This window comes from Mollisia scopiformis (assembly GCF_001500285.1).
Source record: "Mollisia scopiformis unplaced genomic scaffold LY89scaffold_3, whole genome shotgun sequence".
NCBI classification, from domain to species: domain Eukaryota; kingdom Fungi; phylum Ascomycota; class Leotiomycetes; order Helotiales; family Mollisiaceae; genus Mollisia; species Mollisia scopiformis.
The window spans coordinates 1,070,811-1,097,700 of NW_017263583.1; the positions used below are offsets into that span (position 1 = coordinate 1,070,811).

Below are 26,890 nucleotides of genomic sequence, written 5' to 3' on the forward strand. Positions count from 1 at the left end.
ACCACCAGCAGCCCACCCAATCCAGCTTGTCCGTACATATACCCGTATTCATAGCGTGTTAACCATTCCGTTGTCTGCCTGCTGCGCGACGCGTCGGGACGAAAAGAACAATACAGTCCTTCGTACCCAAGAGCCGTGCTGGTCATTGTCCTTCTTAATTTCAGCAATCGGCGTCCTGGTCTTCTCGTCTCCAAGAATCCAGCCCAGCACAGCAGAGTGCCGACGGCCTTGGGACTGGACATTAAATTAGAGAAGACCCCTGCCCGACATCTGGGGGAAAGCCACGCTCTCTGCGCCCCTTGAGACCGTCCTCGTCGCTGTGCGCCTTCAAATTCCCAAACTCTCAGAGAAAATCCCGAGCGTCGATATCACCTAGGACCCTGGATTACTGGAGAGCAGGAAAAAGCACGCACCGGTCTTCCATCAATCGCGAAGAATGACAGCCTCGATTGGAACGCTTTCTCGCTCAGACAGTTTTTTGAAGGCACCCTGGTCCGGCAGCAACTCCAGCTCGACTGACCTGCAGCACCAACAGCAACTTGCTAGTTCAGAACTCTCCTCGACACAAGACGCCGACCAACGCAACAAACCACGGGCGCGCAAGCCTTCGCCTGGCCTCGCTGCGCGTTTGAAAGCTCTGGGCTTTGGCAAAGACTCAAACAAATCCAACAGTCGCTCTCCTTCGAATGAGGTCGGCAGGATCGATAAGGACCACATTTCGAAGCTCGACCACAGCCATCAGGCCAATTCCACGACAACACCGATCATCCAACCGCGTGGGAGGGCGTGGAGCGGTGCGAGCGGCTACCTCACGCCGCAACCTACAGGAGGGAGTTATAACGAAAACATAGTTGTCGACACACGAGTTTTGGAGGGTGGAACACGTCGAACTGCATCCGTGAGCTCGGGGGATCGGGCCATGACCACACATGCAGAGGAAGTAGACATGGACTCGCAGAAGTACCGACTGCCAGAGCATACGAACGGAAATGGTACGAAAGCATTGTCAGATACGAAACAAGCACACTTTGAACGAGAGCCTCCTCCAGATGACGAGATCCCACCGCCTCCTCTGGCAAAGGACACACCTCCTGGAGGGACAACACCTGCCGAATTCACAGGAGATGTTCAATCATATTTCAACCCCTTTGGCCTGCAGCGAGCGGGATCGATATACACGCTTTCGCGCGTCTCATTTGCGAACCAACTTGCACAATTGACCTCCTTACAATTGCCTGATGCCGAGTCTCTCTCTACGAAAGTTTCGGCTATACCTAATTCGAAGGCTGCCTCCAAGGCATTGATGGGAGCGGCTGAACAAATACGAAGCTGGATATCAAAGGCCTCTGAGGTTATTGCCGGATTAGACGGTGAAGATGATGTGGAGTGGGCCGCAGCAGGCGGCAGGGAAGGTCTCGCAGAAGTCGACAATGCCATCACACGATTTGAAGAGTTGATTAATGTCTACGTTTCAGCGATCGAATCTCTACAAGGCCGACCCGATATTTCTACCGTCTCCGCGGATGAGTTGAAGAAAGTGGTGCTACAAGTCGAGACAATTCTTGCTGAATGGGAAAAGATCAAGAACACTCTAAAAGCGGTGAAGAACTCTGTTGAGATTGCTATGGAATGGGAGGAACTATGGAATACTGTACTAGGTGATATTGGTAATGAAGTGGATGTGCTGGCCCGATTGGTCTTCGAGATGGAGGAGAAGAGACATAAGTCTCTATTGTTGGAAACTGGTGGGGAAGGTGGACTTGACATCAACGAACTCGAGACCATTGTTGAGGAGACACCGCCGTCGAAGACAAGATTGCATGCCAACAATCGATTCAGCGTACCAGCTTCTTTCCCTCTTTCGCCAAACTCACCGAATCCCTCAACAATGGTTCAGGATGACTCGAGCTTACTCGCATTGTTCGCCAGGATGCAACCTCTGCGAGCCTCGTTGGACTTCCTTCCTATGAGACTGTCGACCTTTCACTATAGAGCAGAGAAAATCTTCCCAAGTGCTTGTGAAGAATTGGAGACGAGACGAGAAGGACTCGAAAGCAGCTGGAAGAAGTTGGAGAAAGATGCCGAATCGTTACGGAGAGAGTTGGGCGAGGACCGCTGGGTATTGGTGTTCAGAGGAGCTGGTCGACAAGCTCAGAAGATGTACGAGTCCGTGGATCGTAGCGTGGTAAAGCTCAAGGAAGCTGTAGACGCCGGAACTCACCTCGAGAACCCTGCTTCCATGGGCAAAAAGATCGAGAGCTATGAGGCCAAGAAGTTGCATTATGGTCCTGCGATTGAAAGAGTCTTGTCCATCATCGAGAGAGGTGTAAAAGATAGGTTAACTGTTAATGGCGAGATCCTACGACTACACTCTGAGATGCAGAGGAAATGGGAAGCTTTGAAGGAACAAATGGCCGAGCTCGACCACATTTTGGACGATATCCAAGCCGACAAGAAGAATCAACAACTCAGAGATTCAATCTCTAGCATGCTATCCAATGACAGAAGTACAGTTGGAAGTCTTTATGATACCCCTGGAAGCTCACCGGCTTCGTCGGTAGTAATGACTGGACTGGCTGGACCTGAACATATGACTCCAATTCAGAACGGCAAGGTGCGATCGAACAGCAAAAGTAGTCTACCACAACCTGGTGGCAGAAGAAATGTCAGCATGCCATCAAACACGAGCCAACTTCCTCGAAAGGGTCTCACCAGTCGCCTTTCTAATATAGCTGCCCCAGCACCACAGGCTTCTCCATCGCCAGGTTCATCCAGACAAGGATCTGCAACCCCGACAGGGAATCGTCTGCCACGGCCTTCACTGACCCACATGCCGGACGGTAGGCCGCGCTGGAACTCGAGTGTGAATACCACTGGCACCCCGATCGGGCACAACTTCAAGCCTTTGAGCTTGACAACACCCAGCCCGCATGCACGTACCAGCAAACCTCCCTCAGCTCATCAGAACCGAGCAAGCGAATCCAAGATACCACTTCGATCACCACTTAGCCGAGACAATACTGCATCCCCAGCTCCAGAGACAACACCATCTCGCACATCTAACTCTCGTTTGGCATTTCGAGATCGACTCGCTAGTCCGGGTCCTTACTCTCAACAAGTGCTTTCTCAAAATTCACCAGCTACTCGTCCTCGACACCTCACTACCCAATCCTCTATGTCAGCCCTCAGCTCTACTTCCGCAAATCGTCGAGCCTCTCTTCAACCAAAGTCTAGCGATCCAACCTCACTCAGCAGTCCCCTGTCAAAACCCACCAGACCTGCAAGTTCGTTGGCTGGAAATAGACGTGTCAGTCTGCTACCTCAGCCCAGAGGTAGACAAAGCTCTGGTGTGACCGGCAGAGAGTCGCCTCAGGCCATAGCAGGAGCTGCGAGTGCGATGAGAGCGAACAGCGGCGCTAGCAGCAATAAAAGCAACGAGAACAAACAACCTTGGAAATGAAGCTTTCTTTCCATTCCGTCACTCGCTTCAAAATGTCTTTCCAGGACCCGGATTGTGATCGGTCCTATGTTTTGAAAGACGAACCTCACGAAGTTGAGGTTGAAAATGGTTCACTTGGTTCCCTATCCGGCGTTTCTCACATTTGAATGACGGCGTCCAACTTTTTGTGTGGGTTATAAAGCGATCTTCTCTTCTATTCTTCGACTCAAGTCGAGCGTTCATTGAACTTGATGGATTTTCTTAGCGAAGCGACTTTTAGGGCATTTTAAGGTTGTGTTTTTTTATGGAGAAGACGAGAGAAGGACATCTGTGAGGTGTAAATATGCGTGCAGGCACGGAAGAAAGAAAGAAAGAATGCCGCGGGTGGGGATGTTTTGAGAGATTGGTGTGAGTGGCTAAGGTAAAAGAAAAGGGGAGGAAGATACCATGGCTGTCTGTGTAAGATAGGATGCACAGTACGTTAATCCAGAATGTGATACCCTTTGGTCTGAGTCTACTTTTGTGAATCCGCGTGCTGCAAAATGCTAGTGAGATTCCAGTCCCTCATCTTTGGGTTATTACAAATCCAGGGGCTCGTGGGACATTTTTCCAGTCTCAAGCCTCTCGAGTCTCGCTCACAACCATACATCTTCACTCACCCTGCAACCCCACCCTCAACCCTCTCTCCTTCCCTAGCCACCCCCATCCCCTCCTCCCCCCAAGGCCCCAAATCAACACTAGTCATAGGCATCAACCTCCACCCTTCCTCCACCCCCTCCCCAATCTCCCCACTCTCCCTCCTAACCACCTCATCCACTTCCCTCACAACCCCCCTATACCTCTCCCTCACCCCGTCCCCATACTCAACTAAATCAGGAACCGTCCACTGATCAAATACCCGCCCGTGCGTCTTCGACGGGAAGAATCGCCCGTGGGAAACAAGGAAGCGGTAGCAGAGGTAGCAGAGCCATTTGCTGGTGCCTATTGCTCTTGGTCTCGGGGCATCGGGGGAGGTGGAGGAATTAGAGGTGGTTTGAAGGTCGTAGAAGACGGCGAGTTGGACCTCAGCGTGTACATGAAGCGTCTTTGCCCAGGACTCATAAGCGATGGTTGTTGGGATGGCGGTATAGGGAGCGAGGAAGGCTATGCGGAGGTTAGAGAAGAGAGAGCGGTATGTGGTGGATGCTTTGAGGAGGGACGTGGCGACGCGGCGGTAGGAGGCTATTTTTTCTATTTGGCGGAGGGTTTTGAGCGCGGATGCGACTTGGGGTGTTGGTTTGCGGGTTTTTTGGCTAGAGACTAAGCGTTGGGAGAATTGTTTTGTGGAGGGGTGGTTGAGGATGGTGCAGCTGGTTGTTATTAGGTGGTGTAGGGAGGAGTGGTCAGTGGAGGAGGGGAGAGTTTCGAAGGTCGAGTAGAGGGTGTGGAGGGTTTGGAGGTTGGTTTTTATGGTTGCGAGGAGAGCTTTCTCGGATTTGGAAAAGAGGAATGAGAGGCGGTGGAGAAGGTTGGGGATGTCGGCGTAGAGGGGCTTTTTGTGGGATTTGGAGAGGTAGGTTGGTTTGGACCATTTTGTGGAGCGGAGGCGGGCGAGGAGGCGGGGGTGGTGGAGTTTGATTATTATTTCTAGGAGTTTTTCGACTACAGGTGGGTTGGTGGTTGTTGAGTTAGAGGCGTGTTCAATTAGGATTTGAAGGATGGATTGGAGGCCGTCTTTAATGTTGGAGTTGAGGAGACTATCCAGGGTTGCGAAGCGGAGGGTGAGGCTTGGGGTGGGGGAATGGCGTTCTTCGAGACATACGGCTGCTACACTTTGAGCGCCTTCTGTCACGGCTGCTAGGAAGGCGAAGTCGTCTGCGATTTGTTGCTCGGTTGCAAGTGGGAGGATGTGTGGTTGCTCTGATTCACGTGCTGAGGTCGAGAGCCAGTCGTCGGGGGAGAAGACTTGGGGGTCCATTGGGATGCTGTTTGTTTTTGCTTCGAGTTCTACTAGATGTTGGCGGAATGTGTCTTCGGGCAAGTTGAGCCATATTGAGTTTTCTGGACTTGCTGTTCGGGGGTCTTTCCAGGACATTTCGACGTCTTAAGTTGTGGATTTGGAGTGGCAGGCGACTTGAATGACTTGTTGACAGCTGGAGGAACAGATGGCTGGAAGCAAGTTCTGACTTCCGAGCTCGAGTACTTGCTTAAGTGTTCAGAAATTGCGCTCTCAAAAGCTACATTTCGAGTTGAGTTTCATGCTGAGTGTTCGTGAGATTGAGAAGCATTCAAAGCACAAGAAGAAGATAAAACATACACTGATTGAAACTAACCCGTAACCAACTTCCAGTTGAGCACTACAAAGCTATTCTGAAGATCTTCGCAAATTGAGTGAAGAGGAAGAAGACTTTCGAGTCAGCGGTGGAACAGCCGAGAATAGCTTAACGCAAGCGACAGGGACAAAATATGATTGGCCAAAAAAAAGGCTTCTGGCACTTCACTAATATCTCGCAGAGACATCATGGCAGTCTGATTACATTATCTTCATGGGATCTGCAACGAAACATCGTTACAGTATGATGTTAATCTGCCTCCATTTTTCTGCTCAATATTCTTGCCAAAAAGTATTGAGGAGTAATGCAGAATAGGCAGTCATACATCAAGCTCCCACAATCCTGCCTGCTTCAGAAGTTTGAGAGAACTCCGACCTCTTGTATCAGCAGACTGAACAAGAGCCCCGAGACAGATTTAATCATTGAACATAATAGGGACACGAGTTGTGCCCGCCATGCAGTCACATTTTGCCTGCTGGTTGCCGTTTCGCCGATCATTTTTGCTTTAATGCATCTGCAGTAAAGTCATAACATATTTTCCCTCAACATGTGCTCATCTACGGAGTTGGTACCAAGACTTCTAAGTGGATCTTTCTGGTGCATGATGCTTTTAACTGCTGTGATGACAGAGCGCGGCACTGTTGCCAGGACATGTTCGACAGTATCGGGCAAGTCTTGACACTTGTTCCTCCATTTCGTCCAGTATCGTCGTCAACTTCTATTCGGCATTGCCGTCGATTTGAGTTCAATAAATCAACAATTCTTGACCATCATACATTTTGGAACCAATTGCATCAACCAACATGAGCTGACTTTATTAGACTGAACGTAGGACGTGACAAAGATCCTTTCAACCCCCAAGACGTCAGCGTCACTTTTTAGAATACAACCCCACGTTAGCTTTTGTATCTCTGTTCCGATTTCTTTCTAAACAAAATCATGGAACCGAGAAGCCATATTCAAACAGTACATACCAAAGTTACATGGCATTTCAAATCAACCCAACGGAACAAATCAAAATCCCAAGTCTAACAGTGCAGGATCTCAGATCCCTCCTATTCTCTATTCTCCATTCTCTATTCTCTATTCTCTGCGCTCAGCAATAAACAATAACAGATACTTCCCAACCTACCTATCTTCTCGTAAATCAGCGGTTGACGTGACACCGAGTTGGAAAAGAATCACGGCTGGGAAGCTCGGCAAAGAGAGATAATAGCTACATCAAGAGTACCATCTTATGTTGTGTAAACACTGTTGGTGATTATTAATAATAGTCATGGTGGTTCTCGAAAGGGTACCTACCAAGTCATCAAATATCGATTTGCCCTACCTTCGCTTGAATCAGGGGTCGACATACATAACGCTAAGCGGGGCGAAATTGGGAAAAGGGGGTCCCGGAGCCTTGCATTGTACAAGCCTTGCTATGGATCATCCCAATCAGTACCTAGGTATGTTTAGGACTCTTGATGGCCATGAAAAGATATTCTTACTTCTAGAGAAGTCCAGAGTTGTCAATATCGAGCTACAAAACGAATCCTCGCTTTGTTCAGGAGTCGACGTGATGGTAAGCGGAGCGAGGAAAAGGGGGGAGCGGGTGAGGGTCGCTTTGGATGAGTAAAAAGAATTAAATTGTAATGGACGAGCATAGATTAGGTTTTATGTGGGGATGGATGTAGTATGGGAAGGAGTACAATATCTTGGCGCAGAAATGGAGAGTCCTGTTTGTTGGATTGTAGTCTATCAAGCCATGAGCTAAATCTGAGACTGAGATGCACACAGGACAATCAATCAAGCTTCACAGAATCGACAACCATTTATCGAAGTTTGAGGTTACACCAATACAAGAGCTCTATTGAGAAGTAACAACGACCCCAATCTAAACAATCTATCCCTTTACTCTACCAACATACAAACCAACCCCCCACACAAACCTACCTCCCCATCCACCCCCCATCAACAACCAAAACATGCCCACTAACATACGCACTCCCCGCACTCGCCAAAAACACCACACTCCCCCTAAAATCCCCGGGAACTCCCCACCTCCCGGCCGGAATCCTCTCACTAATACTCCTCAAGCGTTCCTTATCCTTTAACAGTGCCGTATTCATCTCCGTCTCGATATAGCCCGGCGCAATCGCGTTCACCGTGATACCCTTACTGGTCCACTCGTTCGCCAGCGCTTTGGTGAGTTGCGCGACCGCGCCTTTGGATGCTGCGTACGCGGGCACGGTGAGCCCGCCTTGGAAGGTGAGTAGCGAGGCGAAGTTGATTATCGAGCCGCGGCGGGAGGTGAGGGGGGAGGGAGGGAGGGAGAGCATGTGCGAGCCGATGTCGCGGCAGAGGGTGAAGACTGTTGTGAGGTTTACTTGGATGACCTGTTTTTAAACTGTTAGCTCTTCCTCTCGTTTGGAAAATGGAAGGGAGGGAGAGGTACCTCGTTCCAATCATTGTCCGGGAATTCGGCGCTAGGGTGTCTTCTCTGGATCCCGGCACAGTTTACTAAGATGGAGATCTTGTGTCCATCTGCCAGCACTTTTGGAGTCAGGGCTTTGACTTCTTCTTGGGAAGAGAGGTCTGCGGTGTAGATGGTAGCTTTTCGACCTAGGGCTTCGATTTTCTTTTGGGTTTCGGTGTTGCTTCGATCACGCTGGATTTTCGTTAATAAATTGCTTGGAAGAGAAAGAGAGAGAGAGAGAGAGAGAGAGAGAGGAATGTAAGGAGAGAATAGTACACCTGTATCAGAAGGATATCTGCCCCGCATTCTGCCAATGCGACGGCAGCTGCTTGTCCAATGCCCCTCGTCGCACCTGTAATCATGGCCGTCTGGCCCTCGAGAGAGAACATTGAGAATGCGGACGCTGCTGCCATCTTTGCTCCTTTCTCTCCTTAATCAATTGCTCAAGCAAAATGCGTATAAAGTCTCGCAATAAGTGGTATGAGGTAGTGAAGCAGGCAATTGAACAACAGTGTGGCCGGCTATTGAAAAAGTATTAACCCCACCACCGATAAGCGGGCCGAAGAAATGGGGGGAATTTCCTCTTCGGGACGAAACGACGCCCAGAAAGCGGGATAGTGGGGTATTTTATGGGGAGATGCCCTAGGGGATCCAGTGAGATGATCGACTGGGCCCCGTCAGAGACCGAGTCTGGGACCGGCGACTTCGGGCCATCATGAGACTACCAAAAATTGGAGAATTTAAATAGTCGTGACCAAAGTAATAGTACGAAAATACATATACCTAAACTTGGATTCTGTACAGTACCACGTTAAAAAATTAAAAACCACAATTAACCAAAAAAAAAAAAAATTTTGCGCGTTGGATAAAATGGCAATTTTGACACAGAACGGAACGGCGAGAGTAGGCAAGGAAGAGGAAGTCATTGCTTCGGTATTACACGGTGCGAAAGATCTCCAGATCGTAAGTCGTACAAGTCTAGACTTGTTTGATTGTTCCTTCCTTCCCGTCCTGACTCTGTGCAACAGGAACACCGAACGCTCTCCTCGCCCGCGGAAGCAGAAGTGCAGGTCGCCGTCCAAGCGACCGGTCTCTGCGGCTCTGATCTCCATTACTTCAACCACTACCGCAATGGCGATATCATCGTGCGAGAACCGTTGACGCTGGGTCACGAATCGGCGGGTGTCGTGACGGCGGTGGGGTCCGCGGTCACGGGGTTGAGGGTCGGGGATCGAGTTGCGCTCGAAGTCGGGCTGCCGTGCAAGGAGTGCGAGCTTTGTAAGGAGGGCAGGTATAATATTTGCAAGAGTTTGAGGTTTAGGAGTTCGGCGAAGAGTGTTCCGCATTTTCAGGGCACGTTGCAGAAGAAGATTAATCACCCTGCTGTTTATTGTCACAAGTAAGTCTCTTCCCCACCTTACTAGACCAAGAAGGAACAGATAATAACAATAGACAGACTCCCCGGAAATGTCTCCCAAGAACTCGGAGCCATTCTGGAACCGCTAGGTGTAGCAATGCACGGCTGCCGTCGCGCCTCTCTGAAGCCCGGCTCTACCGTCCTCGTCTTTGGGGCCGGCGCAGTAGGACTCCTCTGTGCCGCCATGTGCAAAGTATCTGGGGCCAAGAAAGTCATCATCGCCGATATTCAAGGTGACCGAGTTGAATTTGCCGTCCAGAACAAGTTTGCAGATGCCAAGATTGTTGTTCCCATGAAGAGATTCGAGGCTATTGAGGAGAAGTTGGCGTTTGCGAAGGAGGTTGCGGAATTAGTCAAGGAAGCGAGTGGGGAGGGAGAGGTCGATGCTGTGTTTGAGTGTACGGGCGTTGAGAGTTGTTTGCAGGCTTCTATTTATGTGAGTTCCTCCCCTTTTCAAACGATGAGAAAGGAAACGTGCTAATGAGTGACAGTCGACGAAACCTGGTGGAAAGATCATGTTGATTGGAATGGGGAGTCCGATTCAAACACTTCCTATCTCAGCAGCTGCTCTCAGAGAAATCGATTTGGTAGGCGTGTTCAGATATGCAAACACTTACGAAGATGCTATTAAATTGGTATCAAGTGGCAACCCCCAGCTCCCGGATCTCGCCAAGTTGATCACGCAGAGATTTAAGGGCTTTGAAAATATTTCTGATGCATTTGCAATGTCTGGTAGAGTTAAGGATGATGATGGGAAGTTGGTGTTGAAGGTACTTGTTGATACGACAGGATCTTAATTGGATAGCTATAGATATACAAAAGCTTGGTGGTATTTTGTTTAATAGATTGATTAAACTTTCCCCGAATACAATACAATAATCATCTTATTGATGTGGTATGGCCAAGCACTATCTCACGATTCTTCTCTCAAACTATGGCAACCTTCGCATGCTGCCTCTTAACCCCCACTTCCCTTACTTCCCCTTCTCCCCACCTCTTCAGCCTCTGCACCACCCATTCTCGCTCCCTCTCCTCATCCATCACCCGCAACCCCTCAATGCACCTCACAACCTCCTCAAACGCCCCCCTAAATTCCGGCAAAAGCTTCATCGTAAATGCATCCACCACAAAATACAGATACTCCATATCATGTAGCAAATCAACAACCGTAGGATGGAACCCAATCGAAACAGCAAAGGGCTTAAGGAGTGGAGAATTGGTTGGGGAGCAGGAATACGAAAATTTGGTGGAGGGTTTGTAGGGCATTCCGGAAGGAGGGATGATGGTTGGTGATTCGGTGATTACGGCTGTGAGGTGGTTTACGCTGGGGTCTTTAGTAAATGAGAGGGTGAGGAGAGGGGGGACGTACATGCGTAGCATGTGGAGAAAGACGCCGTCGAGAGTGTAGTGCTGAATACCTCCTCGGAGAACCATCATTTGACGGAGGCCGTTCATGTGGATCTCTGCTTCGTTCGGTTCTCCGATTAAGCTCTAGTGATTGACTGTTACTACCAATATATTTATGGAGGAAGAATTGACGTACAACGACATGAGTGAGAAGTAGAACAGCAGCCAAAGTCTCGTCCGAAACTGCTGCTTCCGAATCTCGTAGTGACTTGTTCAGAAGTTTGATCGTCTGAGCTTTGTAGTAGAGAGACTCAGATGTCCCTCTCTTGCCCCGAAGACCGGCATCATGGACAGACGAGACGTATAGCGTAGCGTTGAAGAATGTTTCGTTGTTTACTGCTTGGGCCATCCATGTTGGGTTCGTGCAGTACTGGCTGTGAATCTTGGTGGGAAAGAGTGCAAGTGTGTTGTTCCCTGAAGAGTTATTAGGATCTGAATGTTGATTGGTATGCAGTACTGACAGTGGTGTGTTAAAGCATGAACTCGAGGAGAGCTTTCCGCTGGAAGGATGGAGAATGGATCTACACTCCCGCTCATGAGCTTAGAGTCTGATAGCACAGGGCTGTCACCTCCGACATCCTTGCTTTGACGGCGTTGGTTGCCACATATTCTGCATACATCGACGGCGTCAAGCACCATACCTGTGAAAGCTTTGAAGAAATAGTGGTGAGTAATGGACTTGCATTGGACGCGGTAGATGCTTACCAGGATGCAAGCAAGGACTGCTAAAATCCCCACATCTTGCTTCTTTCTCCGCATCCTCTGATGATCGACACAAGGAGGTTCTTGAGCTACGCGTCTTATCAGAGGTCTTAGACGAGACGGGATTAATAACAGGCTGTCGAGTACTGCTGGTGTCTGAGGGTGAGCTTGATGTAGTCGTAGAAGTGGTTGGTTTTGTCGGCTTCGCTCTCGCTTTGGCAATCGAATTGTAGTCACACGCCGCAATGTTAGAGAAATGGATTGAGCATTTCCCACAGACAGGTCTCTTCTCCTGCAAGAAGGTCAACGTGCATGTTTTACTTTATTGGCTCTGACATACGTCGCATTTAACTTTTCGGAGCTTGCCTGAAAATGCCAATCAGTATTTCACTCCAAGGAGGGAAGAGGGGTCGTACAAGCTCTGCACCCTGTCGTCGACTTCTTATGAGCTCTATGGGGAACTGGGTTGTTGTGCGTGTACATTGTGTTTGGCGTATGAACTGGATTGAGAATGTCAATTCAAGCTTAAAAGGTCCTCGGGTTCGGTGAGGTTTTGATATGCGGGACTGCATGTAAGCACTACCATCCCGTCCTATCCAAAGAAAGAAGGCTTCGACATGGCTTTTCGTACATGGCAGTGAAACATGAGTTAACCCCCGTAATTAAATTCGTGCTATTAGTAGTATTATTAGTCTCTTCCGAGGCTCTTTCTTGACATCCAAACAAAGTGTGCCGATAGATGCATCTAGTCTTTGCACTATGCCAGATGCAGGCTCGGCTTCGGTTCTCTGTGCCAAGCTTCGATCAGCCCTATAACGTATAATTTACGTCAAAAGAGGTCCTCTGCTATTCGAGTCTCGTCACGACATCCGAGCTTCATAAAAGGAAACTCGCCATGGATGTCTTACTGACCGGGAGTGCTCAGGAGGGATAAAGACATGAGCATCCCAAGACATTGAAATGTAGTTTGCCACAAGCACTCCTTCGTAACAACAGATCATGGCCTACCTGACGATCGTGTTTTGTCATGGAGCATGGCATAACGTTCATTTCTTCGACAAGGTTATTGCCATCCTCGAACCTCTGGGATACAGATGTGTGACTGTACCACTTCCCAGTGCTTCTGGACGTGTGCCTCCCACCACGTCTCTCGACGAAGATATCGCTCCAATCAGGAGTGCCGTCTTGAAAGAACTCGATGCTGGTCATGATGTTCTTATTAATGCTCATTCATGGGGAGGAATACCTGCGTCCACTGCCCTAGAAGGGCTAACCAAACCAGAACGATTGGCGGATGGAAAGACCACAGGAGTCATCAAGATGACTTACGTGGCTGCTTTCGTCCTGCCCGAAGATATGAGCTTGCAAGATTTTGTTGGAGGTCCTCAACCAACATGGATCGTCGATGATGTGAGTTATGAACAAGGAACAATATCTCAAGAATCGATCGCTGACATTTCTCAGGATGGAAATTTGATACACAAAGGAGACCCTCGTGACATCTTCTATCATGATGTTGATCCCAAGGAAGCTGATGAATGGACTGCAAAACTCAAATCTCAATCTCTAGCCAGCTTCACCACAAAAACGACATCAGCTGCCTGGAAAAAGATTCCCGCGGAGTATCTCGTCTGTGAGAACGATCGAGCTGTCCCAGCTGTTTTTCAAGATATAATGATAGGAAAGATGAAGGAAGCCGGAGCAGATGTTTCAACGACGAGACTGTCGACTGCGCACAGTCCGTATCTGAATAAGCCAGATGCTGTTGCAGACTTTCTGAAAACGTCGTTTGCGAAATCATCTCAATAATAGAACAGAAAGCTCAATGGTACATTTGAGAAGGGCGTCGAGGATGCTTGTAAATGGCGGCAAGGGCCTTGGATATGGGTCATGGAAGAAAGGTTGAGATGATTGAATAGTCCTGCGTGCCATTGCCTTCAGAAATCTGATGTTTCTCCCTCAAATGATATTCAAGGAAAAGAAGCACAATTTCTACAGAGATGCATGATCTTTCCCTGGGCTTTGGGGGAGGTAGAAATGTTTGAGGTCTGAAATTCAAGCGCGTTGGTTCCGCATTTTCGCTTCGGGGTTCGCCACCAGGAAATCTCCTGATCTTCACAACCTCATCTCCAACACTTCATGACGCGATGCTCAACAGATGCAATTACAGATTTGATTAAGTGGCAAGTGCATAGTATCAGCTGTTGTAAATTACAAAGTACTATACCATAGGGTACAGATATTTTTTTGCTCAGCTTCTACTTACCCGATGATTTATCTAGAGCCTCATGATTTGCTCTCCGCGTTCAGGAATATTTCAAGCAGAAAGCCATGCAGGCCTCCAAATTATCCCGAAGCCTGCATGTGAAGGGATTTGTACCTGCATTGGAAAATTTTGGGCCAGTTATATCGCCATTGAGTGTGGATTGATCTTGCGGTGTAAAGGGACATACTCCCTCGGATGACCCAAGGATCACCTCATTTCTACGGATGAGGGGAAGAGCTTTTGCCCCACGACAAACCTACCACGACAGTATATAAAGCTCGTGGTATGATGGCAAGACCTTCAGGTCGTAGTTAACCACATCCATTCCACAATTCACGCAAAACTCACCTCGCGAACATGACCTACGACATCTCAATCAAGAAAGTCGCCGTGGCAGGTGTAAGTCTGCCCTTCACCAGCTCGGAATTATATATTAACCATCCTTCAGGCCAGTGGACCCGTAGGCACCGCCATCCTCAAAGAACTTCTGAAATCCCAACTCTTCGAAATCACGGTCCTAACCCGCCAAGCCAGCCACCACACTTTTCCCCCAGGAGTCAAAGTATGTCCCATCGACTACACATCCACGGACTCCCTCATCGCCGCTCTCAGCGGCCAAGACGCACTCGTTTCCTCTGTGTCTATGGCAGCAGTACCCTCCCAACGCCTCCTAATCGACGCCGCCGTCAAAGCCGGTGTAAAACGCATCATCCCTTCAGAATTCGGTTGTGACCTCAAAAACACCAATACCAGGAAACTCCCCGTCTTCGCCGGTAAAGTTGACATTGAGCGCTATCTCGACGAGCTAGCCATCAAGGGCGAAACGAGCTATACTCTTGTGTTCTGTGGTCCATTCCTTGATCTCGGCCTCAGACAAGGCATCTTCTTGAACTTCGAACAGAGGAAGGCGAATATCTATGATGGTGGCGAGCAGTTGATCAGTACGAGTCGACTGGGGACTGCTGGGAAGGCCGTTCGTCGTATTCTGACGCACCCGAGAGAGACGGCTGATCGGGCGGTTTGGGTCAAGGATATTGATATTTCTCAAAATCAACTTTTGAAGTTAGCGCAGAGTCTGACTCCGGGTGAGGAATGGGAGGTTACCCATGTGAGTACGGCGGAGTTGGAGAAGGAGAGTATGGAGGAGATTAAGAGGAAGGAAGTTGGTGTGAAGCCGATGCAGGGACTGCTGTTGAGGGGTATCTTTGCGCCGGAGTGTGGGAATTTGTTTCAGCATGTGCATAATTCCGTGCTTGGAATTACAGGAATTTCGGGACCAGATTTGGAGGAGTTGGTTGCTAGTATTTTTGGGACGAAGAAGTTGGAGTGAGGGAAAGATTGTAAATAGGAGTAGGTTGCTTGATGGGCGTTATTGTCTCCCCTATGTTGAGTGAGGAAGTCAAAGTAATCACAGTCAGAAAATTAGTGGAGTCAAAATGAAGAGTGTATTCGAGATGAGTGCTGCCAAGATAATGCGCCACCCGAGCCAGCCAAGTCTAAGCCAAACACTTCACATCCCAACAAGAAAAGTCCTCAACTGCTATCTCCGAACCATGCATTTTCCCTTAATCAACCATAACATGACACTCAGCCTCAATTTTATCTAAGGGTTCTTCGTCGACAGCTCCACCTCTAGCTTCCATAGTCTTCTTCCGCATGTATTCCATCAAGTCGGCTAACATTCGATGCGGATATCCCAGGAATTTATCCTCATACTCGAAATCGGGCAAATCCAGCAGAGACACTGTGAGAAGGACCATCAATCTGCGCAAGGGGCTGCCTCGCTCCGTAGCTGTTTAGACGTATTGGCAGATGGTGTTAAGTGGCAGAGCGGTATACTCTAGGGCAATGTCACGGATGTAGTCGACGACCTTGTTCTTGAGTTGAGGCATCAAGAGCTTGTCGGCCAAAACCCAGAGTTCTGCCAACGCCATGTCCTCCTTTTTGTATGCTTCCATGACGTAGAGGGGGTCTTTGACATTTGCCCAATCTTTCTTGAGCTGCTTGATCGACAATTCTTGTTTGTATAGCCATTGACATAGCAGCTTGATGGTTTGTGGATGGAAGTCTTCGCTGAATTTATATGTCTGGGTCTGTCCCTCCACGAAAAGACCAGTAAGTGCGGCATTGAGTATCGGAGAGTAGAACCACACATTCGCCTTGTGGACCGTGAATCGTACTTCGTTGCCGTTGTCGAAGGCTATGAGTGTGACCATTGCATTAGGCTCCCTAGCAAGAAGGACAAGTCAATTTCCGCTCCTCAAATAATTGAGATTGTATCATGATTCTTACGTGAAGTCTGGACTCTCATCACGTTGGACGTTGCGGAAAATGTTTGATGAACTCATGGTTTTTTTTTTTACTTGAGTGTCTGATGTGTATTGGAGAGATTTAGAAGGTTTTGAAAGAGGCGTAGGCCGAAGAAGCTGTAGTCTTGCGAGGACAGGGCTTTGGAGGTAGAAGAATTCGCGAAAGGAGGAGTGTGTAGAAGCTGTGGTTTTGCAAAAACAAGACTTTAGAGGTAGAAGGTTTCGAAAGAGGAGTAGGGCGAAGAAGTTGAGTCTTGTGGGGGCGGAGCTTCAAAAGTAGCAAGTTTCGAAAAAGGAGTAGGTTGTAGAAGTTGGAGCCTTGCGAGGACAGGGCTTTGCGTGTGGAAAGTGTGAAGAATTTTGGACGATATTTATCATATATCAATAAGCTTCATTTGGAAAAAATTGAACGCTATCCATCAATGGAGCGAAGATACAATTCGCCGTGATAAACATCGATCTTTGAATACCGCAATTTCAACCAGCTTTCTCCAGAAATCGTGTCACCCTCGTTCTTGCAGTCGAATTCCTTCCTACTTTCAGTTCTTTTCAAGTTTTCAAATAGGTCACCGCGCTTCAAATGCCTCCAGAGCTAACGGTAATTGATAGACTCCTCCATCCACACTTTCTCTTTGCTCTCAAGAGCTTCTCCTCCTCATCGACTCTATCTTCTACAACCCACAGCTTCTCCCTACATTAAAGTCCTACCACTCGCCAGCTTTTGGCCCTTACGACCTCCTCTCGCGAAACGCGCGCGTTCAACCCTTCCCTCACTACCATCTACCTTCACAAGTCTTTCCCGTTGATATCGTAACAGCAGACAGCCGTGAAAGGCTCAATACTGGATAGGTCAATGAATAAATGCTGGATGAATCCACGGCGGGTTTCGTCAATAGTATACGAGCCTTATTAGGTGTGGGAGGGGCTGTTGCTATGGAGCTCGCTCTCGTGTTTCTCGGCATTGGGGTTATGTTCCTGAAGAGGGTTGCTGGGTAGGGGCAGGAGTGGATGTTGTGCGGACTGAGAGGCTTTTGGTCTTGACAGACGAGAGTTGGGTACTTTAGACGATGTGCTAGATTCTTGCCCCTTCTTCGGATTCAAGGGAGTAGCTTAGAATATATTCAAGTCAATTATTGGATATAAAGAACGTCAGCCACTAATATGTGGATCTTGAAGCATTTCTGTATAAATATTAGAGCGAAGTAAAGACATATTCTGCGGTGATGGACGTTGATCTTTGCCTACAATTACAATCCAACCAGACTCGCATGACCATTCTCCTCATTCTCAAGACCCTAAACTCCTCCCTCCTTCCAGTTCTTGTGAAACGCTTATGTAGCTCACTGCTCCGCTGCACTTTAAAAACTTGTATGTGCGCTAGGTCTGGTGCAACTGGAGAGGCGTATTCGCGCTCCCCAGATCTTATTCCACGCTAGTTCTACCAAAAAAAATTCCACCACTCCTCGTGAGTTTTATTTTATACAATCTCGTAGCTTTTCCATTAAAAAAATTCCAGCTTCTCTTCAACATCACTTGAAACCGCCATAATCTCCCCTCAAAATCTACACATTACAAGCAAAATGAGCTCTTCAACTGGTGCCGCAGAGAACTCCAAGCGTCGGGACAACAAACCACTCAAGAGACCGGATATGTCGTAAGCTCTTCTCAAAGCTTTTGCTTTTGATATGTACTGACTCTACAACAGTGATCCCAATACCCTGGTCAAGCTGACTTGCACTGCTGAGGGCGAAGATTACCCCTTTACGGTTCACAAAGAATACGCCTGTTTCCACTCTTCCGTCTTGAACCGAGCGTTCAACAGCGATTTTATCGAAGGCCAGAATCAGGAGTACAAATTCGATGAGGCGATCCCAAGATATCCGATCAAGCTGCTGGTTCAATGGTTATACCAAGAACGCTGCAAGCTCGTACAACAGACCGAAGGATGGGGCTATGATATGGAGGTTGCAGAGCGCGAAAAGATTGTTGAGGAAGAGGACATGGGCTTAGTTCAACTGTGGGTTCTTGCCCAATTCTTGATCATGCCTAAACTTCAAGACTGGATCATGGACGGTATCACGGCAGCTTCCTTCTACAAAGCCGCTGCTCCTACAAATACTTTCCCATGGGTTTACGACAATACGGAGGTTGGCAGTCCCTTGAGGAAGGTTATGGTTTTGCTCTCTTCCGCTTATCTCCACTCGGCACCCTTCAGAGAGAACTCGCAACATTATCCCCACGAAATGCTGGTGGACTTACTGATGTACCAACAAGAGCAAGTCGCCGGAACAAACATGGATGCATACGAAGCTATCAGAGAAGTGTGCTATTTCTGGCAGGGTTAGAATGATTGGAGCTGGTAAGTGATCATACTCATACATAAGATCAATATTAATGTTTTTGTAGGACATCGTCGATACAGCGGACAAAAATCCGACCAGGGCGCTTTTAGTGGAGGAAAGTGTGGCGAATGGGGCATAACTTTGGGAGTTTTTCTTTTGAGCAGCATAGATTGGTAATTGATGCTCCCTAAATACGAAGACCTCGGTCTAGACATTGACGCATTACAAATGACTGTTACCTATTCTGTGATTATTTACTGCTGAGTGTCTATATAGACAATGGACACAGAATGACAACACTTCTGTACTACAGTCTCCCACAAGAGATCAACAATTTCATAGGCTAGGACCGCTCTAGCGGAGAAGGTGTTAAAAAACACAAGTGACGGACGGACATATCACTTCTCGATATTTGAACCTGTGTTGGCTGCTGACAACCCCTTTCTTGTCTGTCTACAATCTCAGTACTCAAGCTATACAGAAATGCAAAATCAGGTGGGAATAATTTCGAATCATGTTCGTCCTTGGAAATCGGCCCTCAAGTCGTTTTATGACCGAACTCGCCTTTCTTCTTCGTCGTCACTTGCTTCACTGTAAAACCTCGATTTGGAAGACTGAATCTTGATTTTTGTCCCTTTCTTAAGAGATTCTAGCTTCCACATCAGCATATTTCTTCTCCATATATGTAAAGTCGTGAAGTGAAGTGAAGTTGAATATGCGGTAAGGGTTACCGAGAATAAGCGAGACTTCGAACGCAAAACCTGGAAGAGATGTAGATGTTGACTTCAGGATACAAATACTGGCCGTTCCCGATGCTAATATTTGTTTGTCGATTTCTATGCAGTATTAAAAGCCAAGTCAGTCATGTATTCATATATACGTACCTCGATGACGCACCTCTGTGCTGTGAAATGTTTCAAGGCGTACGGTGTCCCTAAAACTTCATTCGAACTTAGAAAGTTCTGTCACTAGATCATCACACGGTCGCATTGAAGATCAAGGTGACAAGCTTACGAAACCACGGGCGAAAATATTAACAGTGATGGTTCAAGCGATATCCTGATCCACATCAGTCAGACATTGCCTCAAGAACTTATCAGTGTGTACATACCACCAGCTACAGCATACTTCACCTCTCCCACCCTGGCTCCTTCATCGGTGGGCGACGTAACATTCCTCTCCCAGTGCCACCATACGCTGAATGAAAGTTTTCTGAGCGTCCTACTCGAGGATTTTACACGCGTTGCCGACGATCATCGCAGGAACTTAATGATTGCAGGCTTCCTCACTTGGAACGTCCCTGGACTAGAAAAACGCAAAGATGACCTCCAGTCTGAACTCCGGAGGCGCTGTCCACCTCTCCTATTCTCCGAAATTTGACAAAATCTACCTTGAACTAGACTACTTAAACGCCACCATGACAGCTGTTCTAGTTATCTCACTGCTCCTTCGCCAACCCCAGCTTGCTACAATAGGCGATAGAACAAATCTGCGCAATCACATCCAACACAACGCATGGAAGCAAGCATGAGAAGGTTTCCAAGCTTTGCTGGCTCACGTGAGAGCTTAGACCCTTGCCTTAAATGCCTACCTAGGTATCTAAGTAGGTAGGTACTTAGGTACCAAGATGCTTACTTGCAAATCAAAATGTGCTTGCTGAAATGCATTCCGCAAGGAACTACAGTACTCAAATTTTCACAAACCATCTTAACATGGGACCAACTTCAATTGGGATAACACTCAACCCAACAAACTCCATCCCAAACCACCCATCACCATCACCTCAACACCCGAAACTCAAAATCGACAATTAGCATCTTCCCTGCCGCCCATGCTTCGAATATGTCCATCTCATGGCTCTAAGTTTCAAGTAATAAGCTTCGGATCTGAAGCAGAAGTCAAATCCGAAACATGGCCAAGAAATACAGATGAAAGATGAGGAGTATCTCGGATAAAAGCCATTGAGGTAATGATGCAGATTCTTGAGAGTGGTGATGGTGATGACAGGCATAGAAAAAGAAAAGAAGATAAGGTAAGACGAGCACACCAGAACGAGAAGGTGGACTATAACACGTGACCGGGTTTGATATTCTGACCTACCTACCATGAAAAAATATCGAGGCAAATCAAACAGAAGAACACGAGGGATGAGCAATTGTAGAGATGAGTAGATACAAACAAGCAATGCAATGCCACCCCCTAGATACAATCAATAATACCATAGCTCCGACGCTGAAGGAACCAGGACAACAGAAAGATAGCAAAACCCCTCCATGAACCAAACATTCTCTAATAAACTCGCTATTCAAAACCGAATGCCAAAGCAAACTATACACACTCACAAACTCAACCAAAGTCCCCTACTCATCTCCGCCAGCCCTCCTCTCCCATCCCCTCTCCATCACCTACATCACTCACCCTCCACCTAAGGCTTCCGATAATACTCCCTCCTCCTTCCCCCATCCTCAACCACCACCCGTTCCCTCTCCACCACCCGCCCACTCATCCTCGGATTCGTCTGATACGTAATGCTCCGACTCCTCTTCCTCTCGATCCTCTCCTCGCCCACCACCTCCTTCCTGGGCGGCATCGGCGCCTCCACATACCGATACGTATCATACTCCTGACTCGCCCTCTCCACGGGCGGCAACCGCTCCCTCACCCTCTCGCGCTCAATATACACCTCTTCCCCACCTCTGCTGCCATGCCGACTCTTCCGCGACACCGAGACGCGGGAGCTCTTCGGTCCGCTCGAGCTACGGTCCTCTTCTACGGACACGAGTTCGATCGTGGGCTGCGGCGGAGGAGGCGGGGTTGATTTCTTCGAAGTCGGGGCAGGAGACGGGGCGCGAGGGGGAGTCGCGGGATGGATTATAGGGGAGGGGGATCGAGGGGGCGCGGGCACGTATTTGGGGGTGCGTTCGACGATTGTTTCGGTGACTCTGGTGCGGTGTTTGCGACCGTGACGACGGTTGGCGAAGACGACGTCGTCTTCCCATGCTGGTGCTGGAGAGAGTATCAGTATGGGTGTATAGAGAAAGGAGACAGGGAGGGAGGGAGGGAGGGAGAGACGTACATTTGCCGAATAGACACATGGTGGTATAAGATGAGAAGTCCTGCTCTGCCGGCTTCAACGTATACAAGCCTCGTCCAATATCCTTTCCTTTCTCTCCTGCTAGCTCGCTGGTCTTGTCGCAACGTCTACCAATCTGCCAAATCGCGGCCTCGATCAATTGCCCAAGCTCAATCAAACCCGTAAGGGTATCGCAAAACCTTTCAATCGAAAGCACCGCAATCAATCAGTCGTTCGTTCGTCGTCGAAAATAAACAGTAAAAAGTGACAACGCACGTCGCACCAGATACAGCAGTACGACACGATTCGCGCGATCGGAAACGCTTCCACTCACTCCCTCAGTCACTCACTTCACTCAGAGTCGCAGCAGCAGCAGCGGTGGTGGTCCCTTTCTATTGGGCTTTCCCGTTGGGCCGCACATGATGATGACGGCAGACCATCCTCGATCGCGAGTCGGCCGGACTGGGATTCCTTGGTGTTGTGAGTGAGGAATCAAGGCAAGTGCTGGGGGTGGGGCTGATTGGGCAGGAGAGAAGAGACTGCGGTGACTTTGGGTGGTGGAAGAAAAAAAAGATGGCAGCGGTGGGCTTGCAGAAGGTCGAGGCGAGGCGAGGCGTGGCGTGGCGGGGTTCAAGGGGCCAAGACGAATCCTGGTCCGCTGTCAGTCAGTCTGGTTTCTGGCATCTCGGGACGACGCTTGGTCCGAAGCTTCCATGAGCCGAGAAAAAAGGGGGCTGCTTAGCGAGGACACTTAGGGGGTGAAGATCTGCGATGAGGCGAGGATAGTGTGTATAATGGTACTTTACGAAGCATTTAGTACCGTACATCGCAACTAGCTGATCTGACACGAAGAGATATTCGGGATGGGAATAACATCTTGGGCAGAGCGTCGCTCACTGACCGCCCTGTGATCACCATTGAGGCGAGGATAGTGTGACTTAGTATAACCTCACCACTATAAAGTATTTGGTACCGGTAGTTGAAAACAGCTGATCTGACACAAAGGATGGGGATAACAATTTAGCCAAAGCATGGCTCACTAACCGCCCTGTGATCACCGCTGAGGCGGACGGTAGGGATAGGCCAGGTATAGCGAAGTGCTTATAGATCAATCGCAAAGAGTTCGAAATGGACTAATGGCCTTCTCTCGAACAGAATAGAGGTGTCAGAACTAGTATGAATGACAGGTTAAAGAAGCTGGTCTCCCGATCGTCTGGATTTACTGATCGGCGAGTGATCGAGAGTGGGGCATTTAGCGCTGTGAGAGAGTAACAAAAAAGAACATATATATATGAAAATAGTAAATAATTAATAACGCAAACCCATGACAATAATACTTGAGACTGGTGTCTCAAAACAAATGATGTAGGCGGCGCTGTGGGAGCACGAATGTTCGTGCTACTCTGTAAGAGTGATGGATGAAGGATTAATCTTAGGTACCTAGGTATTTCACTCCTCTCACACAATTTGGGTATCTTAATGTCTATCCATCACGCCGCATCTAATATTCCAATATCTCCATCTCAAACCATCACCGGATCTCAACATCAATCCTCGCAATGCCCGTCGATTCCTCCACAACATCTCTCATGTGCAATCTGTGACTTCGACGTGACCGCCATCCTCGTTGGCGGCTAAATGATTCGCCAATCTCATAAGTAACCTCTTCAGAGGATTCCTGCTCGACTAGTGCAGAGCTCTCTGGCAATGGGAAGTCCTCCATGAGCACATCTCCATCAGTATCATAGCGGATCATATGTTGACTCCACTCAATACGATGTCGTCGTTCGCATCGAGTGGTGACAACCGCAGAGGGACTGGTGGGAGTCGAAGTACCATCAAAAGACTGCTGTCGAAATGGAGATTCAGGAGCCAGGGCAGTTGGAGATGGTGGAAAGGCGTCGGCCATCTCAATGTCACCATCTCCATCGCTTTGACGGACTGTACCGTCTCGCTGAACCCATAATTCCTTGACCCCTTCGTGTCTCCCGTCATCGAGCTTCCATATGGTAGCTAATCCACCTTTGCTGAAAGCCCAAATAGACATCTGAGGTCCAGAGTCAATAGCTAAGTCGACCAATCCACTACAGGTCCCAATCTTCTGGCCTCTGATCTTGACAGGCCAGACGCTTCGTGGAAGGATGCCAGGGACTGGATCTTGTACATGATTAAGCCACTCTTGCAATCCATCATCGGGCCACCATTGGATCCAATCCGTATTCTTGGTTTCGCGACTCGAACTAGGTGAAAACCATGCCGGCGTCGAAGATCCCGGTTGCGTACCTTGATTGGCAGTAAAGACATCGTTTGGTACCGAGAAAAGCCAAATCGACTGCTCTGAGCTGCTGCCAAAACCTGCCACAACTCTCACCCCCCAGCTTAAGTCTGAACCAGCCGCGTATACAATAGGAGCTCGTGAGTCATCTGGTCCTTTGAACCAAATCTTACGCAGCAATTTTGTTGGACCTCCTACAGGGGCATCACTACCCAGACAGAGCAGTCCTGTAGCTGGGTCGGTGAATAGAATATGGTAACCGTCGCTCAGAGGAACTGCACGATAGTGATCTGAACAGTCCATTCTTCCCGTGAGTGAGCTCCTGCCCGTGTCTATTCTCAGTCTTGTCAAAATACCTTGAGCTGATGGAGCATCGTCTCCTTCAACGTAGTGGTTGGCTCCCCAGCCAAATCTTTCCCAAAAGGGACTGCTCCATGCCTGGGAGCCAAAAGATCTTTCGGAGATGGCAGGTCTCTCACTGGGGCGAGCAGCACTGCTGATCAATCTCAGCTTCTTTGCAGAATCAATCCTTTTTCTTGGTGGCAAAAAGAACAAGTAGTCACTCGGCGCGGTAAGCGGAAACCATCTGTTTAAATCTTGTCCTGTAAGTGCATCTACCCAATGAAGTTCAATGCCTGACGAGCAGCCAAAGGCTACGCAGCGTCTCTGAGGACAGATAGCCACCGAACGAGGAGGATCATCATCAGAACACAGGTTGCGATATAACGAACGCGGACCATCCTCTACGCGTAGGGCGTTACTGCTTGACTCTATAGCCTGAGGAGAAGCAGTGAACTCCTGTAACTGACCGTCACGGCCAACTACAAAAGCACGGGGAAGAGAAGCATGACGCGAGCTTGGTCCCGCCGTACGTGAAGACTCTGGCATGTCACCCCGGAAGACGTCTTGCCATTCTGATTCACGGTTAGGCGTAAATGAAGCTCCAGTGGTAGCTATACCTGGAAATACAAATGGCGGATCAGGAGATACACGATCTCCATGAGATGTTGAAGATGAGCTGTTAAGCGAGACTCGATCCAGAAAAGAGGTCCCCTGCATGCGTGCACCCTCAGAGAAATTCTGACCAGAAGTTCCAGATCCTGAGAGCGTCCTCATAGTGGTATTGCCAGCAGGCGTGCCAGCCTCAAAGCCAGTATGGCGTGTGATTGTTGTGATGTCGCAGACGAGACCCATCCGTCCGTCTAACAAGATGGCAATGGCGTACCGATGAGAGGATGTATCCATACTGCAGGCCAGGACCCGACGGGGACAAATGATACTCGTGACTGGAAGTAAATGACCAGACCGCTTCGGAAAATCTGGTCTATGGTGACGATTCAGTTCGTAAATATAGACCAAACATCCGTTCGCCGCCATCAAAAACCTACCACAAGTGCTGATGGTGAAAACCGTACCAGCGGAGTCGGGTCCTGGATAGTGTACGGCAACTTCTGTGAAATCAACTGAGCTTACATTCACAAATGCTAATGACTGTGTATCCTCTGTCTTCAGATTAGACATGCCATTTCCCAGCCAGTCTGGACCCAAAGCACATTCTCGTGAAAGTAGCTTACTCATAAGCCAGATTTCATTGTGTACCGTGCTAGACTCCGTAATGCGGTCGCCTGGAGAATCGCTTGTCAAGCTGCTTGAGAAGCCTCCTCGTCTGAGCATTGTTTCTAGCAGAGACTTATTCAAACTGTTGATGAACCAGGACCTGCAAGAATGTCTAGCAGAATTGAAGTCTACGGGTGATAGATTACTGAAGATTTGCTGCACAATCTCGGTTGGAAGGTGAAGAGCAAGTGGCACTACTGGCTGGTTTGGCGGACTGTTGACCTTAGTCATAGTGGATGCTGAAGACGATGAAGATGTTGTAGTCATCTGTTCGAGTTGACTCGCGTATGTAACGCGGCGGGACATACCAATTGGCGAGATAGTTGGTAGCGGAGCAGGATATTGAAGCTGACAGTCGTTCAAGACAGTCGTCAGCGCTCGAGCTGGACGATGAATATCCCTCTCACTCAACCTCCTGTCTGATATGGCCCACGTATTCGACTTCATTGGGCCGATGATATTTGCAGGGCAAGGTGAGTTGAGGACCTCGTCCACGGAGTTGGACAGTGGTATTTGTGGGCACGGCTCAAGCAGTGAGTCTTCCAAGACCGCACATGGATCAGCCGGATCTTCAAAAAAGGTGTTACTGCGACTCAATCCACGCTTCTCTATTGGTCTGGCGTCGATTCCGATTGCAGGATCTGCTCTCTGAGGTCTCGACTCAGCTCGTGCTAGAGGATTTGGAAATCTCGCTCCTCTTTCCATAGTCCTACCACGCTGGATTTTCTTGCCTCTCTCATTATCTTCGTGGTTGTAAAGAGTTCGCTTTGAGTGACAATCTGGGACACTTTCATCTTCGACATCGGCTATGAAAGGACGCTTGCGGCTTAGGAGCGGTGATACAGTAGACTCCTTTGCCTTTGGATCTTCATTGGTGATAGCTTTATCCGACACATCTGCATCCCCCGCGTTCATCCGGATCGACCCGTTATCATTAACACCTACTCCTGCAGTCAGAGACGTAACCAATGCCGGAAATGAAACCCGACCTTGATCGCCTAACCTGTAAGAGGAAGTCGCTTCACCATCCATAGACCCAATCTGACTCCTGGACGCAGCGGGCGCTAATGTCATGATATGTGTAGTCTCCGACTCGAAGATAGACGCCACCATGGCCGGACTCGTCGAGCGCGAGCAAGGCGCCGAATCGGATTCTGCGCCCGCGACGCCCCGCGAGAGGAAGATGTGAGACGACGTTTTGTCGGCGGCCCCTGGCAAGGTGGCCACGTCGCTGAAGAGCGTTGAGTGATAGGAAATGACTGTCATCTGCAAA

General features: G+C 48.7%; 12 protein-coding genes across 12 annotated transcripts; 6 read left to right on the forward strand and 6 right to left on the reverse strand.

Annotated features, from left to right (window-relative positions):
- Nucleotides 1-436: 436 nt before the first annotated feature.
- On the forward strand, nt 437-3,460 carry LY89DRAFT_575375 (KAR9-domain-containing protein; the record flags this gene model as incomplete). Its single annotated transcript, XM_018208787.1, has 2 exons — nt 437-2,705; nt 2,742-3,460. 2 exons carry the CDS (start codon nt 437-439, stop codon nt 3,458-3,460), a joined length of 2,988 nt encoding a protein of 995 aa, XP_018076956.1.
- Nucleotides 3,461-4,094: 634 nt separating this feature from the next.
- Nucleotides 4,095-5,798, reverse strand: LY89DRAFT_636788 (uncharacterized protein; the record flags this gene model as incomplete). Its single annotated transcript, XM_018211499.1, has 2 exons — nt 5,736-5,798; nt 4,095-5,679 (listed from the first exon to the last, which is right to left on the reverse strand). The coding sequence occupies exon 2, from the start codon at nt 5,511-5,513 to the stop codon at nt 4,095-4,097; it is 1,419 nt and encodes a 472-aa protein (XP_018076957.1). The 5' UTR covers nt 5,514-5,679; nt 5,736-5,798.
- Nucleotides 5,799-7,620: 1,822 nt separating this feature from the next.
- On the reverse strand, nt 7,621-8,723 carry LY89DRAFT_680741 (NAD(P)-binding protein). Its single transcript, XM_018214130.1, has 3 exons — nt 8,488-8,723; nt 8,189-8,401; nt 7,621-8,129 (listed from the first exon to the last, which is right to left on the reverse strand). Exons 1-3 carry the CDS (start codon nt 8,620-8,622, stop codon nt 7,683-7,685), a joined length of 795 nt encoding a protein of 264 aa, XP_018076958.1. The 5' UTR covers nt 8,623-8,723; the 3' UTR covers nt 7,621-7,682.
- A 284-nt stretch (nt 8,724-9,007) lies between these two features.
- LY89DRAFT_704277 (GroES-like protein) lies at nt 9,008-10,525 on the forward strand. Its single transcript, XM_018217368.1, has 4 exons — nt 9,008-9,172; nt 9,238-9,608; nt 9,666-10,062; nt 10,118-10,525. The coding sequence occupies exons 1-4, from the start codon at nt 9,080-9,082 to the stop codon at nt 10,421-10,423; spliced, it is 1,167 nt and encodes a 388-aa protein (XP_018076959.1). The 5' UTR covers nt 9,008-9,079; the 3' UTR covers nt 10,424-10,525.
- On the forward strand, nt 10,406-10,950 carry LY89DRAFT_680743 (uncharacterized protein). Its single transcript, XM_018214131.1, has one exon. The coding sequence runs from the start codon at nt 10,524-10,526 to the stop codon at nt 10,779-10,781; it is 258 nt and encodes an 85-aa protein (XP_018076960.1). The 5' UTR covers nt 10,406-10,523; the 3' UTR covers nt 10,782-10,950.
- Nucleotides 10,626-11,474, reverse strand: LY89DRAFT_305626 (uncharacterized protein). The gene is made up of 3 exons (XM_018206595.1): nt 11,170-11,474; nt 10,996-11,117; nt 10,626-10,933 (listed from the first exon to the last, which is right to left on the reverse strand). The coding sequence occupies exons 1-3, from the start codon at nt 11,380-11,382 to the stop codon at nt 10,828-10,830; spliced, it is 441 nt and encodes a 146-aa protein (XP_018076961.1). The 5' UTR covers nt 11,383-11,474; the 3' UTR covers nt 10,626-10,827.
- A 1,260-nt stretch (nt 11,475-12,734) lies between these two features.
- Nucleotides 12,735-13,544, forward strand: LY89DRAFT_574841 (alpha/beta-hydrolase; the record flags this gene model as incomplete). Its single annotated transcript, XM_018208766.1, has 2 exons — nt 12,735-13,145; nt 13,200-13,544. 2 exons carry the CDS (start codon nt 12,735-12,737, stop codon nt 13,542-13,544), a joined length of 756 nt encoding a protein of 251 aa, XP_018076962.1.
- A 653-nt stretch (nt 13,545-14,197) lies between these two features.
- Nucleotides 14,198-15,496, forward strand: LY89DRAFT_680745 (NAD(P)-binding protein). The gene is made up of 2 exons (XM_018214132.1): nt 14,198-14,400; nt 14,450-15,496. The coding sequence occupies exons 1-2, from the start codon at nt 14,359-14,361 to the stop codon at nt 15,329-15,331; spliced, it is 924 nt and encodes a 307-aa protein (XP_018076963.1). The 5' UTR covers nt 14,198-14,358; the 3' UTR covers nt 15,332-15,496.
- A 301-nt stretch (nt 15,497-15,797) lies between these two features.
- LY89DRAFT_728731 (uncharacterized protein) lies at nt 15,798-16,349 on the reverse strand (the record flags this gene model as incomplete). The annotated part of the gene is made up of 2 exons (XM_018219294.1): nt 15,798-16,230; nt 16,294-16,349. 2 exons carry the CDS (start codon nt 16,347-16,349, stop codon nt 15,798-15,800), a joined length of 489 nt encoding a protein of 162 aa, XP_018076964.1.
- Nucleotides 16,350-17,890: 1,541 nt separating this feature from the next.
- LY89DRAFT_728732 (uncharacterized protein) lies at nt 17,891-18,655 on the forward strand (the record flags this gene model as incomplete). Its single annotated transcript, XM_018219295.1, has 2 exons — nt 17,891-17,964; nt 18,016-18,655. The coding sequence occupies 2 exons, from the start codon at nt 17,891-17,893 to the stop codon at nt 18,653-18,655; spliced, it is 714 nt and encodes a 237-aa protein (XP_018076965.1).
- A 2,263-nt stretch (nt 18,656-20,918) lies between these two features.
- Nucleotides 20,919-22,022, reverse strand: LY89DRAFT_305701 (uncharacterized protein). Its single transcript, XM_018206596.1, has 2 exons — nt 21,729-22,022; nt 20,919-21,658 (listed from the first exon to the last, which is right to left on the reverse strand). The coding sequence occupies exons 1-2, from the start codon at nt 21,745-21,747 to the stop codon at nt 21,078-21,080; spliced, it is 600 nt and encodes a 199-aa protein (XP_018076966.1). The 5' UTR covers nt 21,748-22,022; the 3' UTR covers nt 20,919-21,077.
- A 1,138-nt stretch (nt 22,023-23,160) lies between these two features.
- LY89DRAFT_704279 (uncharacterized protein) lies at nt 23,161-26,883 on the reverse strand (the record flags this gene model as incomplete). Its single annotated transcript, XM_018217369.1, has 4 exons — nt 23,161-23,403; nt 23,455-25,856; nt 25,926-26,558; nt 26,643-26,883. The coding sequence occupies 4 exons, from the start codon at nt 26,881-26,883 to the stop codon at nt 23,257-23,259; spliced, it is 3,423 nt and encodes a 1,140-aa protein (XP_018076967.1). The 3' UTR covers nt 23,161-23,256.
- Nucleotides 26,884-26,890: the final 7 nt, after the last annotated feature.